Raw genomic sequence first — 15032 nt, 5'->3', positions numbered from 1 at the left:
AAGAAAGCGGCTGCCCAGTGGGAACTTCGCAATCAAAAGAATGACTGGCTTAAAAATAAAACATGTGAAATACAAAAAATTGCAGATCAGCACAAGATTTGTGAATTTTTCAAATCCATTCAAACATTTTACGGGATAATCACTCGTGGAGCAGCTCCCCTCCGCTCATCTGATGGTAACTTCATAATTAAAGACGATGAAGGCCTCCTTCAGTGCTGGAAAGAGCACTACCATTCATTGCTCAACTGAAACACCGATGTGGATGTCCTGGCTACCCAGCAGGTCCCTCAGCATCCAGAGCCGACTCACCTCAGCTATCCTCGATCAATGGATTAGGTAGCTACTGCCATCAAACAAATGAAAAATAACAAAGCCTTAGGGCCTGATGGAATCCCAGCCGAGGTGTATAAAACAGGAGGACCTCTGCTTACCAGCCGTCTCCACAATCTCCTGGAGAATATATGGAAAAAGGAGGAAATCCCCAAGCTCTTAAAGATGCCTACATTGTCAATATTTATTAGAAAAGAGGAGACCGGTCAGACTGTGTCAACTACCGCGGTATCTCGCTGTTTTCAGTAGCTGGCAAGATTATCGCCTGAGTCCTCCGAAACAGACATCTTCCTGAAGCGGAAAACTTCCTCCCTGAATCTCAATGTGGTTTTAGACCATCACGTGGCACCACTGACATGAACTTTGCAGCCTGCCAGATACAGGAAAAGTGCAGAGAATAGCGTCGTGACTAGTACATGGATTTCATCGAATTAAGCAAGTCCTTAGACTCGGTAAGCAGGGAAGCCCTCTGGTGTACCCTCAACCGTTTTGGCTGACCACCAAAATTCATCGCCGATATGAGGCAACTCCACGATGGCATGAACGGAAGTGTCCTACAGTACACAACGGCACCCAGTCTGAGTTCTTCCCCATCCAAACAGGGGTTAAATAAGGGTGTTTCTTGGCACCAAATCTCGTTTCCATTTTCTTGGCTGCCTTCTTTACTCGTGCCACCGCCAATTTAGCCGGCGGAATGGACATGGAGTACCGGATGAAGGGGGGTCTTTTCAACATAAGACGATTTCAAGCAAGAACTAAAGTGTCGGCAGCTTCCATTACTGAACTTCAGTAAGCAGACGACCTCACCCTTATTGCTCTCTCTGAACACGACTTTCAGGATATTCTCTTTCAACCTGCCCCTGGTTCAGCAACACCTCCACCTCCACCTCCACCAGCTTAATGGTACTATCCACCGCCGCAGACATTGATGAAGAGATTCACCATCGGATCAGATGTGCATCTCAAGCCTTTGGCAGACTCCGAAACCGTGTCTTCAGCTGTAGGGAGCTGAAACTATTTACAAAGCTGCACGTATATCGAGCAATGGTCCTCCCCACCCTGCTATATGGCAGTGAGACATGGGTCACATACAGTAGGCACCTCAAGGTACCTGAAAACTTTTACCAACATAGTCTACGTTCCATCCTCCGAGTTTGCTGGGAAGACAAGAGAACAAATGCCAGTATTCTAGCTGACACCAACTGTAGGATCATCGAGGTTACCATTATCCATGAACAACTACGCTGGACTGGCCTTGTTACCCTCATGAACGACATTAGACTGCCAAAGCAGCTACTTTACAGTCGTCTAACGAATAGTAAACGTAACGCCGGCGGGCAATTGAAAAGGTATAAGGATAGTCTTCAGACAAACCTGAAAAAGGGCCAAATCGGCCCCCTCACCTGGGAGTCGATTACTCCACCTCGTAACACTTGGAGGAGCACCGCACGAGAAGGTGTCACTATTTTCGAGTTAGCCCGACTGTAAACCGAGGCAGACAAGCGCCAACGCCGGAGAGACGTTGCCACCGCCCCTCCCGTACTACATGTGGCCCTCCACATGTGCAACGAATGTGGACGATCATGCGGGTCCCGCAGTCAACATGGATGCACAGGTGTTGTCATTAAGGTCACAGCTTCTCTACCTGGCTGTGAGGAGACGCAATGAGCCTAGTAGCGTTTATCTGCCGTTATGACAACAGTAGCTCGTGATATTATGAAACAATATGGAACATGAAGGTCAAACGATTAGTACGAAAAGGCCACTAAAGTGTGACCGCAAGGCAGCGAACAGGCTTTAGGCGACACCAGTGACGACTGCTGGAGAAGTGGATGAGCTGCAGCATCAACAGCAGTGACGCCAACCAGAGTGCCATCAACAGCAGTGACACCAACCAGAGTGCCATCAACAGCAGTGACACCAACCAGAGTGCCATCAACAGCAGTGACGCCAAGCAGAGTGCCATCAACAGCAGTGACACCAACCAGAGTGCCATCAACAGCAGTGACGCCAAGCAGAGTGCCATCAACAGCAGTGACACCAACCAGAGTGCCATCAACAGCAGTGACACCAACCAGAGTGCCATCAACAGCAGTGACACCAACCAGAGTGCCATCAACAGCAGTGACACCAACCAGAGTGCCATCAACAGCAGTGACGCCAACCAGAGTGCCATCAACAGCAGTGACACCAACCAGAGTACCATCAACAGCAGTGACACCAACCAGAGTGCCATCAACAGCAGTGACACCAACCAGAGTGCCATCAACAGCAGTGACACCAACTAGAGTGCCATCAACAGCAGTGACACCAACCAGAGTGCCATCAACAGCAGTGACACCAACTGCAGTGACACCAACAACAGCAGTACCAACAACAGTGACACCAAGACTGAGGCATAGAGACTGAAGCACCATGACTGAGGCACCAAGACAAGGACACCAAGACTAAGGCAACGAGACTAGGGCACCAAGACTGAGGCACTAAGACAGGCACACCAAGACTGAGACACCAAGACCGATGCACCAAGACTGAAGCACCAAGACTAGAACACCAAGACTAAGACACTATGACTAAGGCACCAAGACTGAAGCACCAAGACTGGGACATCAAGACTGAGACACTAAGACAAAGGCACAAAGACTGAGGAACCAAGACTGAGAACATAAGAACATAAGAAAATAAGGAGTCTGCAATAGGCCGGTTGGCCTGTGCATGGCAGCTCCTGTGGAGAGTTACTTCCACTCTCTATCATCCATGAATCTATCTAGCCTCCTTTTGAAACTTTCCAGAGTTCCCGCACTTACTACAAAGTTGCTAAGCTTGTTCCACTCGTCCACCACCCTATTTGTGAACCAGTTTCTTCCTATCTCCCTCCTAAACCTAAACTTATCCAACTTGAATCCGTTGCTCCGAGTCCTATCCTGCTCGGATATTATAAGAACTTTATCTATATCCCCTTTATTGATTCCTTTCACCCACTTAAATACTTCCATCATATCTCCTCGCACTCTTCGTCTTTCTAGGGAATGCAAGTTAAGTTTCTTTAACCTATCCTGATATGGAAGGTTTCTAAGTCCCGGAATCATTTTTGTCATTCTTCGCTGAACCGACTCTAGTGAATTTATATCCATTCTATAATAGAACTGAACCGCATAATCGAGGTGCGGCCTGACTAGCGCAAGATATAGTTGCAATAAGACCTCTGCACTCTTGTTACTGAGGTACACAGACTTATATTCTGCTGAAGAATTTTCAATATATTTTGGACGACTTCCTCATGGCCAAAAATTACCAAGCATGACAACGCAATTATCTTCCGCACCAATAAATACAATTACCAACACCATTACCATCATCACCATCACCAGGAACAGTATCATCACCAGCAACATCACCATCACCAACAACATCACCATCACCATCACCAGCAACATCCCCATCATCCATCACCAACAACATCACCATCACAATCACAATCTTAACCCTTTCCAAGTCCCAACAATACTGGAGCAGAACGAGAACATCAAATCCACATAACCCAACGCAGAGGAACGGAAGCAATTATTATATACATAGCTAACTGGACTAATGGAGAAGAGCCACCTGAAACTCTCAATGATGACCGTGTCTATCGCGGTGTAAGAGGTGGTATCTGTAAACCACCTTCACGCAGATGTTACAACTGGTATTTCTGGACACATGTTACTAAAGGCACTGTATAAAATCGAGGAGCTCTGCGGGGCGATATTCAGCACATGGCAACGGAGTCCTCTCCAAGAGAAACGTATCAGCTGCCAGTAATAAGGGGGCCCTATCGTGATTCCTGGGCTGTCCCAAACTCCTTCCTTTTCCTTCTTCTCTTCCTCTTCCTCATCCTCGTCCTGATCCTATTGTCGATCAGGCGTCCAACAAAGGGGCATCTTGGCCACGGCATCCTGCAATTCCAAAGCTGTCGGGGAGTTATAACGTGGATCATGGACTACCCCCCCCCCGCCCTCTGTCTCCCAGACAGAACCACCCATATTCCCCCTTCCTCATCTCGTGATCTGCCTCACTAGGGAGCAACATAGTTACGTCACAGGAACTGGAGGTAGTTATCATACCTGTTGAATAAAGGGAAAATAAGTAACCATCGATGTGGACTCTACGACACAACTCAGGGGTTAGTTATGTATAATGCGACAGAACACAATGAGAAGAGAGGTTACAAATAAGTAGGAGAAGTAGGAATGTAAAGATAGGAAACTTGGTAGCGTGGCCGGGATGTTATTTACTCACCGTCAATACGCTTATCTTATCTCGTAAGTCAATACACATATATTACTTCTTAAAGGGACAACTTGTTAAACACTTCTTCGATACAACTATTTATTAATTCACTCAATGACATGGACGCATTAATATCACTATTATATCGGGGTACTAACACATTATGTTTTACGTTACTTGACACTGACTCTCGGACACACCTGAATGAATAAACTTCCCACAGTAGGTAACTCACCCTAGGAATCGTTCTGACAAGACTCACGTGTACCCTGACGTAGGCCCAGTGGATGCTTGGCTGGGCTGCCTCCAATGGGAGGCTTCTGCTTAGCTGGGGTCTGGTCGGGAAGTCCCCCTCCCGACCTGGGGAGAGGACAAGCGTGACTCTGAGAATCTCCAGAGTAATGTTCGAATGACAACCAGGATCAGAATGATAATGCCAGAATGATAATCAGAACCAGAATGATCGTGGACTGGACTGTAGGGCCTTTATATGGGATCGGCCCAGCCAGCCTCTGACCTCTAACCAATGTTACGAGTTGGGGATTTAGAATATAGTTAAAAGTCTACCCAGATCCCAACAGGCAACAAAAAAAAAAAACAAAGACAATCTGACTATAAAAGGGTAGACAAAGGACGCGACTTTTTGTTGTGTATAATAAAGTACCATAAATTCCTTAACAAAATATTCAGCTTTCTATAATTTACCCTTAACCATACTTAACCTAAACATTAACAGTATATACATATTTATAGAACATACAATAATTTGAAGTAAGGTGGAGGTGGGGGAGGCAATACAAGATTACAAATACTTAAGTGCGGAGCTGAGATGGCTGACGAGTAAGGCTGAGTATGGTAGAAGACGGTAGGTAGTCACTGTGCCGTAGGTTTCCAGGATAGGTGATCCTGTGGTTACTTCCCAGAGTGAACTGAACTCTCATCGAACTGGAGCTGACGAAGAAGACTTTGATGAGGTGACGCAACAACCAGGATATGGAGAAGGGAAACCCCGGAGTGGTAACTAAGAGTAGTCATACTCGGGTTTCGTCCCTAGATGGCGTTGCTCGTGGTGATGGGTAGGTAGATCAGGACAATAGATGGCGTGGTTCGTAGTGCTGGGTAGGTAGATCATGACAATTGGTGGCGGGGTTCGTAACACACCCCCCCTCCAAAGACCTCCATAGCGCGGGCGCGAAGGAGGTGATCACCTGGTGCGTCTGGAGAGTAGCTGTTGCAGTTCCACTGGAGCTCGGGATAAGGAGTCCGCAATCAGGTTGTCCACCCCCTTTATGTGCCGGACTTGTAGATTATAGGGCTGGGTGAGGAGAGCCAAGTGGAGGATTCGCTGGTTGGAGGTCTTGTTGGTTTGGATGAACGTCAGTGGGTTATGGTCGGTGAAGACTAGGGTTGTTTGTGGGCAAGACTGAAGGTAACATTCAAACTTCTTTTTTGCCAACACCAGAGCCAGGGCTTCTTTCTCTATGGTGGAGTAGTTGGTCTGATGTTTTTTCAACTTGGCGGAGTAGTATGCCACAGGCTGAAGGACATCAGTGGTTGGGTCGGGTTGTAGGAACACAGCCCCCACTCCAACAATGCTAGCGTCGATTTGCAGATGGAAGGGCAAGGTGTAGTCAAGGGGGTGGACTACAGGCTTGGAGGCAAGGAAGGCTTTGAGGTGGTGGAAAGACTGGTCGCACCTCTCGTTCCAGATGTAAGGGACCACAGAACTGGTAAGGTCTGTGAGGGGTCCAGCCACGCTGGAGAAGTTACTGCAGAACCGAAGGTAGTAGCCGCACATCCCCAGGAAGCGCATGAGTTCCTTCCTCGTCCTTGGAGTGGGGAAGGACAAGATGGCTTTAACGTTTGCGTCCTTGGGTCTGACCATACAATGGCCAACGATATGTCCCAGGTAAGTCACTGAGGCCCGGCCAAAAGCAGATTTAGCCAGGTTTATGGTGAATCCAGTCTCTTGCAGTCGTGCAAACAGTATCTCCAAACGCACCAGATGTTCGTCCCAGCTGTCCGATACCACCACCAGGTCATCCAGGTAGGCGAACGTCCCACCTAGGTCCTGAATTAGGTGATTGATGGCCCTCTGGAATGTGGCCGGAGCATTAGAAAAGCCAAACGCCATTACCAAATATTGAAAAAGACCAAATGGAGTTATAAATGCTGAGATTATTTTTGCCCTATCCGTGAGTCCCACTTGATAATATCCTTTCAATAAGTCCACCATACTGATAAATTTGGCACAGCCTATGCTGTCCATTATATCTTCAATCAAAGGTAAAGGGTAGGAGACTGAGACAGTGACTTTAGGAAATGTTGATAATAACTTAGTGAGATCTTTTGCTTGAGATGGATTCAGAACAGAAAAATACTCATCCAAGTTGTTGAGTATGTGACTGTTAGCAGGGTTTTCTTTAGGTAGAGGGAAGTCTAAATTCTCCAATAGGTCCATGTCATCTGTCTCCGGCTCCGGCCCTGACAAAACCGTATGTAATACAGGTAGGCTTATAGCCTCTGGGATGTCTTCCTCTGACTGCCTGGAATGGTAAAGTTTCATGAGATTAATGTGAACAAGTTGTGAATCTTTTCTGCGATCAGGAGTATGGACTATATAGTTGAAGGAAGATAGTTTATTAGCATTGATTTGAAAGTTTTGCTGGAACCGTTCCAAGCAACCTTGGGATTGTGGGTGGTAAGCCGAAGATGTACAATGGTCCACACTGAGGTCTTTCATCACCTGTTTGAACACAGATGGATCAGATTGTTGGGCTTTAATGAGCTCATCCTTACTAATGGTCTTATTGTACAGATCTTCTGTGGGTAGGAAGATATTGGAGGTGGATTTAGATGAAGAGGGCCCATTACACACATTCTGCGACCGGGTGACAGCACAAGATGGGAAAAGGTGAGGAATAGTTTCTTCAAGGTCAGTGGTGGAGTTGACAGGTAAGAGAGAGTCGACTGTCTTTATGTTGGGAACCACTAGATCTCCTACCAAGTCATTACCCAATAATAAATGAATGCCGCTCACAGGCATTGAATCTTTCCTAATGGCTACTTGCACTTCCCCAGTAATCAAGGGACATTGGAGGTGCACTTTAGCTAAGGGATAGGAAGAATGGGACGAGAGATCTGAAATTAGAACACTCATTAGTAAATGCGGTAGATATATCAGGAATGACGTTAAACAGGAGGATAGATTGTGCTGCGCCCGTATCACGTAGTATACGAATAGGGAAAGAACGAGACCCCTCTATGATTGAAATTTTTCCCTCATAGGTGAATAAAGAGAAGAGATCCTGATGGGGCCTTTCCACATTGGTGGTTGCTTTTGGTTTGGATTTGGGATCCAGGGAACTACTTTTAGAAGTCCGACACTTTGGGTGTTTACAAGACTGGATCGTATGGCCTGGTTTTTTACAGTAAGAACAATAAAACTTGGTTGCATCACCGGGGGTAGGTGGGTTGTGGGACCCTTCGACCTACTACTCACGTCCCCAAGGTTATCATCAGAGGAGGACCTAACATGCCGGAAAGTACCACGTTCCCTACGGCACAGTGACTCCACCAGTAAGGCGTACGCATCAGCCAGCTCAGCCGCACGTCTTAAATTAACTTCCCCACGCTCCTCCACATTTTTCAAGATGTGAAATGGTATCTTGCTCTTCCACTCCTCCAGAACTACCAAGTTTAACAAATCCTGAGGTGGCCATTAAGAAAACCTAGATAAATTAACTAATGGTCAAAAGATAAGATAAGTGGATTACCCTAGAAAATATCACGGCAGTGGATAACCAGAAAGTCCCGGAAACTACCCAAGTTATACCTCGGGAAATTACACTCATGAATATTGTTCTTCTGATAAGATCCATAGATATGGATAAGAGACTTGAAAGAGGAAGGGCGTATTACGGCATTAATATAAAGATCCGGATTAACAACCCTTAGATACTTGAAAGAGGAAGGGCGTATTACGGCATTAATATAAAGATCAGGATTAACAACCCTGAGATACTTGAAACAGGAAGGGCGTATTACGGCATTAATATAAAGATCTGGATTAACAACCCTTGGATACTTGAAACATGATGGGCGTATTACGGCATTAATATAAAGATCAGGATTAACAACCCTTAGATACTTGAAACAGGAAGGGCGTATTACGGTATTTATATAAAAATCCGGATTAACAACCCTTAGATACTTGAAAGAGGAAGGGCGTATTACGGCATTTATATAAAGATCTGGATTAAGAACCCTGAGATACTTGAAACAGGAAGAGCGTATTACGGCATTTATATAAAGATCCGGATTAACAACCCGTGAGTAAACAGGAAGGGCGTATTACGGCATTTATATAAAGATCCGGACTAACAACCCTTAGATACTTGAAAGAGGAAGGGCGTATTACGGCATTAATATAAAGATCCGGATTAACAACCCTGAGACACTTGAAACAGGAAGGGCGTATTACGGCATTTATATAAAGATCCGGATTAACAACCCTGAGATACCTGAAACAGGAAGGGCGTATTACGGCATTAATATAAAGATCCGGATTAACAACCCTTGGATACTTGAAACAGTATGGGCGTATTACGGCATTAATATAAAGATCCGGATTAACAACCCTTAGATACTTGAAAGAGGAAGGGCGTATTACGGCATTTATATAAAGATCCGGATTAACAACCCTGAGATACTTGAAACAGGAAGGGCGTATTACGGCATTTATATAAAGATCCCGATTATCCCCTTCCTGTTTCAAGTATCTCAGGGTTGTTAATCCGGATCTTTATATAAATGCCGTAATACGCCCTTCCTCTTTCAAGTATCTAAGGGTCCTGTCACGGTCGCCATTTGTTACGAGTTGGGGATTTAGAATATAGTTAAAAGTCTACCCAGATCCCAACAGGTAACAAAAAAAAAACAAAGACAATCGGAGTATAAAAGGGTAGACAAAGGATGCGACTTTTTGTTGTGTATAATAAAGTACCATAAATTCCTTAACAAAATATTCAGCTTTCTATAATTTACCCTTAACCATACTTAACCTAAACATTAACAGTATATACATATTTATAGAACATACAATAATTTGAAGTAAGGTGGAGGTGGGGGAGGCAATACAAGATTACAAATACTTAAGTGCGGAGCTGGATTGGCTGACGAGTAAGGCTGAGTATGGTAGAAGACGGTAGGTAGTCACTGTGCTGTAGGTTTCCAGGATAGGTGATCCTGTGGTCACTTCCCAGAGTGAACTGAACTCTCATCGAACTGGAGCTGACGAAGAAGACTTTGAGGAGGTGACGCAACAACCAGGATATGGAGAAGGGAAACCCCGGAGTGGTAACTAAGAGTAGTCATACTCGGGTTTCGTCCCTAGATGGCGTTGCTCGTGGTGCTGGGTAGGTAGATCAGGACAATAGATGGCGTGGTTCGTAATGCTGGGTAGGTAGATCATGACAATTGGTGGCGCGGTTCGTAACACCAATTATCACTAAACTGGTTAGATCTGGATAACTGTGTGCAGGTGTGGTCCTGCCCAGGTGTCTTGGTTAGGTGAGGTTGTAGGTCACCCGGCTAACTCACGTCATTAGCGGGCGAGGTCAAGTCCCTAGGGTCGACCTGAGGTGTGTCAACCCGGAATGTGGTGGTACCACAAGGTCTGTAGTGTACTTGCTGTTATATGTGATATAATTCTTTGCTGTAAGCTTTGGTCTGACAATCAATCATTACATATGTATAAAACTGACATCATAGAATAACTTAGTGAGGCGATAAAAGAGCCAAGTAGGGCAAGAAACAAAGAACGACAGGAAACTGTACAACAAAATAAAATATCTGTAAATGGAGTTCTAGAAGGGGCCATATACAGAACTACCAGTCACCCAGACAGTGCATTAAATTAGAGCCTCCGTTGAATAATTCTGATAATCCCAAAGAGAGAAAACAGTACATTAAAGAGTCATGATACAGAGGACGACGGCCAGTGTCAACAGTGAGGTGAACAATATTGAGCTGAAATATTTTATCCCAAAGACTAAACTACTGTGAACTCCATTACGTGATTCTGACCAAGGCCATGACACTGTGCTTACTAGAAATTTGAACACTTATTGTTAAATTCACACCTAATGTACCTAATCATAAATGTTATAATTTAGGGACTGTTACTATATGTCTAATGTATGTTAAGAAATCATTACCATAATTATGTTTATGGAGCAACATTGACCGGTGTGTTGACGGCGTCCCTCATCTTATGCCTGATCATAAACCAGTTAGAACCGCTACATGCAACTAACTTCACCCCACCTGGTACTAAACTTAACAGAACAGGTTAACAGATTTACTTTGGACTGGTACAAAGAGCTTAAGCGTGATAGTTTACAAAGCTTTAATGTTGATCTCTTTGTCAACATTTTCCAGAAGTAATTAATTAACCAGAGAGAGAACCCAAAACTGAATAAATTTATGCAACAGGTAAATGGGAACAAACTACTCGAAAAAAAGTGAAAGAGGGTCCCATATCAATACTCTTTTAAAAGTTTCTTGTGTATAAAGTTCTACAAAATGTTTGAGAACGTTGGTAAATAATTTCAATCAACACTTCATATTGTGCAAAGTCTAGAGAGGCATTAAGACATTGGTTAGGTTAGGTTAGCTGTAAAAATAAAACGAATAGATAAAACTGTGAACTCACATCTCTAGTTACAACATGTTACCACCTGACCCTCGAGAGACTTTTCACATAAATTATGTGGAGAAAGAAATCTTACTAACTTCATACTAGTTAAGTAACACGATGATGTGATATTCCATTTACAGTCGTGGGAGGTTGAAGCTGCTCTCAACCTGTTGTTTGAAACTTCAACTTGACCAGTGAAGGAATTATGATTATGAAGTTTGGCCTTTCTTGAGACAACTAGATATTTACACAGAGACAATCTCACCATAACTGTCCAAGGTACCTGTTCAGACCACCAGTACTAGTGAAGGTGGGTATATCATGACCCAAACCACCAGTACGAGTGAATTTGGGTACATCATGACCCAGACCACCAGTACTAGTGAAGGTGGGTACATCATGACCCAGACCACCAGTACTAGTGAAGGTGGGTACATCATGACCCAGACCACCAGTACTAGTGAAGGTGGGTACATCATGACCCAGACCACCAGTACTAGTGAAGGTGGGTACATCATGACCCAGACCGCCAGTACTAGTGAAGGTGGGTACATCATGACCCAGACCACCAGTACTAGTGAAGAGTATACATCATGTGACATTAGTTGAAGAGGGTACAACACACAGGTATGTGCTTATATATCCAACACCTGACACTGACCATCATAGGCAGTCACGACCTGTATGATTTATACAACGACCACAACATCGACCTAAGCAACGACCACAACATCGACCTAAGCAACTATCTCAACATCGATCTAAGCAATGACCACAACATCGACCTTAGCAACGACCACAACATCGACCAAAACAACGACCACAACATCGACCTAAATAATGATCACAACATTGACCTAAATATCGACCACAACTTCGATCTAAGCAACGATCACAACATCGACCTAAACAATGACCACAACATCGACCTTAGTAACGACCACAACATCGACCAAAACCACGACCACAACATCGACCAAAACAACGACTACAACATCGACCTAAATAACGAACACAACATCGACCTAAATAACAACTACAACTTCGACCTAAAGAACGACCATAACTTCGACCTAAATAACAAACACAACTTCGACCTTAACAACGACCACAACATGGACTTTTAAACAACGAACACAACATGGACTTAAAGTACGACCCAGACAGCAACCACAACAACGACCAGATCAACAATACACTTATTCACCCAGACCTTCTCGTTCCTTAGATCAATATCCTATACACTCCTGTTCTCCAAGACCCGACGTTCACCTGCTCTGGGAGGGAGGATGGGGGTGTGGGGGGGGGGGGGGGGAGCACTCCATTATGGACGAAATACAAACACAAACAAATCCTCGCCGCTGTGGCCTTCCCATAATGCACGAGGAGGAGGGTTGTTTACATGTGACGTCATACATGAAAATATTCTCAAGACAGCATCCATCTTGTGACGTCATGCAAATTACTATATGTACAGAAGAGAGAGAGAGAGAGAGAGATTCAAGCTCAAATTCAGAAGGAATAATGCTGGACAAACACGCAGGAGAAGCGTTTCAGAAATTCACCCACACGACTCGCTGGAAAAACAATGTGGCTCTCGGAATGTACCGAGCAGGGCAGTGAGAAAACAACCACCCCAGCTCCTCCCTCACACACCCACACACATACACACACGGGCGCCCTCAATTCATCACCAACACTCGCTATCCAGTCTTGCAAGTCCCCTTGACGTGTATATATATATATATATATATATATATATATATATATATATATATATATATATATATATATATATATATATATATATATATATATATATATATATATATATATATATATATATATATATATATATATATATATATATATATATATATATATATATATATATATATATATATATATATATATATATATATATATATATATATATATATATATATATATATATATATATATATATATGTAACCGGTCGGAATTTACTGGACTTTAATTTCCTCACTTGACTTGGGGTTTATGAAAGATTATTAGATGGTAATGGCAGTGGAAGCGCCCCTTAGTGAGAAATCCCGAACCAGCACAAGAGCACTTAAATTTACTAACAAAATGAATTGTCCGTGACCCGTGGAAGGATAGCGTCTGTGACTGGGATGAATGAGACACACTGTAAATTTTAGACACTTATATTCCCTCCAACTACAAACACAATCAAATAATGGTGCACCAATATGCGCACCTCTTAACTTGAACTTGAAACACTACTCTGGGGAATAAAAGTTATACATGATATTGAAATTATTAGAAACTCACGCAACAATAAATTTAAAGTAGTAAGAAATGTTGCTTGCACACATGAAACAGGCCTTAAGGGTTTTCACAGAATAATATCCACCACTGCGGAAGTGGTATAAAAATAAGAAATTATTAATTCCACCATGAATAGGCCTAAAGGGCGCTCAATAAAATTATGTTACACCAACAGATGCAGGCCTCCTAACCTAACTTAAACACTACTCTGGGGAACAAAGGTTATATCTGAGATTGAAACTATAAAGAAATTTTAAATGCACACAGCATACATTAGTAACTGAAAAAATAGTATTAACTACACACAAAAATATTGTCACTATTATAAAGACGTTACTGAGTCCAATACCCGTGAACCATGCTCCCTAACCTAACACACACACAGATTCCACCTGCACTCCGTAGTCGTTTAAGGCACAATCAACAGGCACCCCTAGTTGAAGGCCCAAATCAGCCTTTCTCCACCTTGGAAAGTGTACCTCTAAACTCCACTGACCCTTGGCCCCAGTGTGCGACCCTATATCACTCAGCTAGCTTCACTTTACCCCCAGGTACATCCATAGAGCGGAACGGAGTGAGCCAATCAGACCTTGTACAGTTGAGAGAAGCTTTAGCTTCCCGTTAGCAAGAGGGTTTCACTAAGCTGCTTGAGACATGTGGTATTGTGAGTCGAGGTAGAGGAGAGCTGATGACCCCAACGATCGTCCCGTCGTCAGCTGGGCACCCAGACGGCTAGATTCCCTCAAGAGATCCTTTGATACCCCGTTAAACGGTGACAGGCCTACACTGATCGGTCCAATGGCGACAATCGCCACCCTCAATCATCAACGGCAGTCTCAAACGGCAGTCAATCTCTCGCAGTCAAGTGGGTTCTGGCGGAAACCCTGAAATGAACTCACTGTTAGCTCTAGTTAACTTTATCACTGCCCTATCTAAACCCTGTCTGAGATCGAATGAGACTTACTTGTTATACTGCAATAGTGCAACACAGGTGACTAGACCACGTGACTATTTCTGTGGACGGACGCGCAGGGATGTCCTGTAGGTCCAATCGCTTTCACGTGACTGAGGACCAGCCAGCGTCGCGTCTCTCCAAGGCGCTAGCTTAGGCCTACGTGACATATTTTCTGCCTAACTAATAACTCCTTGGGACACCCGTAACATTATTCAGACTGATAAACGATCTATAATAATTCCAAATTCAATAATAGTCCCTTAACTTCATGAATCGCATCATTATTAATTCGGCAAAGTATATTTAATATCATATAGGACTAGTTCCACAACCTCCCACTATGTGCGGGGAGAGCTCTCTTCCCTCAGACGACCTTGAAAGCTCAGTATCGCCAATGGCGCGGCATTTGAAATTACTCTGAAATTTCTGAATATTACACACACACATATATATATATATATATA

General features: G+C 43.9%; 1 protein-coding gene across 1 annotated transcript; it reads left to right on the top strand.

The window, feature by feature from the left end:
- The first annotated feature begins 11623 nt into the window (after positions 1-11623).
- On the top strand, positions 11624-12429 carry LOC121867349 (GATA zinc finger domain-containing protein 14-like). The gene is made up of 2 exons (XM_042367270.1): positions 11624-11846; positions 11972-12429. Exons 1-2 carry the CDS (start codon positions 11624-11626, stop codon positions 12427-12429), a joined length of 681 nt encoding a protein of 226 aa, XP_042223204.1.
- Positions 12430-15032: the final 2603 nt, after the last annotated feature.

Source organism: Homarus americanus, unplaced genomic scaffold (assembly GCF_018991925.1).
Source record: "Homarus americanus isolate GMGI-L3 unplaced genomic scaffold, GMGI_Hamer_2.0 scaffold24532, whole genome shotgun sequence".
NCBI lineage: Eukaryota > Metazoa > Arthropoda > Malacostraca > Decapoda > Nephropidae > Homarus > Homarus americanus.
Note: the sequence above shows the minus strand (reverse complement) of the source record. Positions and strands in the feature narration are given on the sequence as shown.

What these genes read in the sequence shown, in the direction of transcription:
- LOC121867349 (XM_042367270.1), top strand. Translation starts at nt 11,624, where the DNA reads ATGACCCAAACCACCAGTACGAGTGAATTTGGGTACATCATGACCCAG. An exon ending in GACCGCCAGTACTAGTGAAG is followed by an intron (nt 11,847 to 11,971) that starts GTGGGTACATCA and finishes TGACCATCATAG; the next exon opens with GCAGTCACGACCTGTATGAT.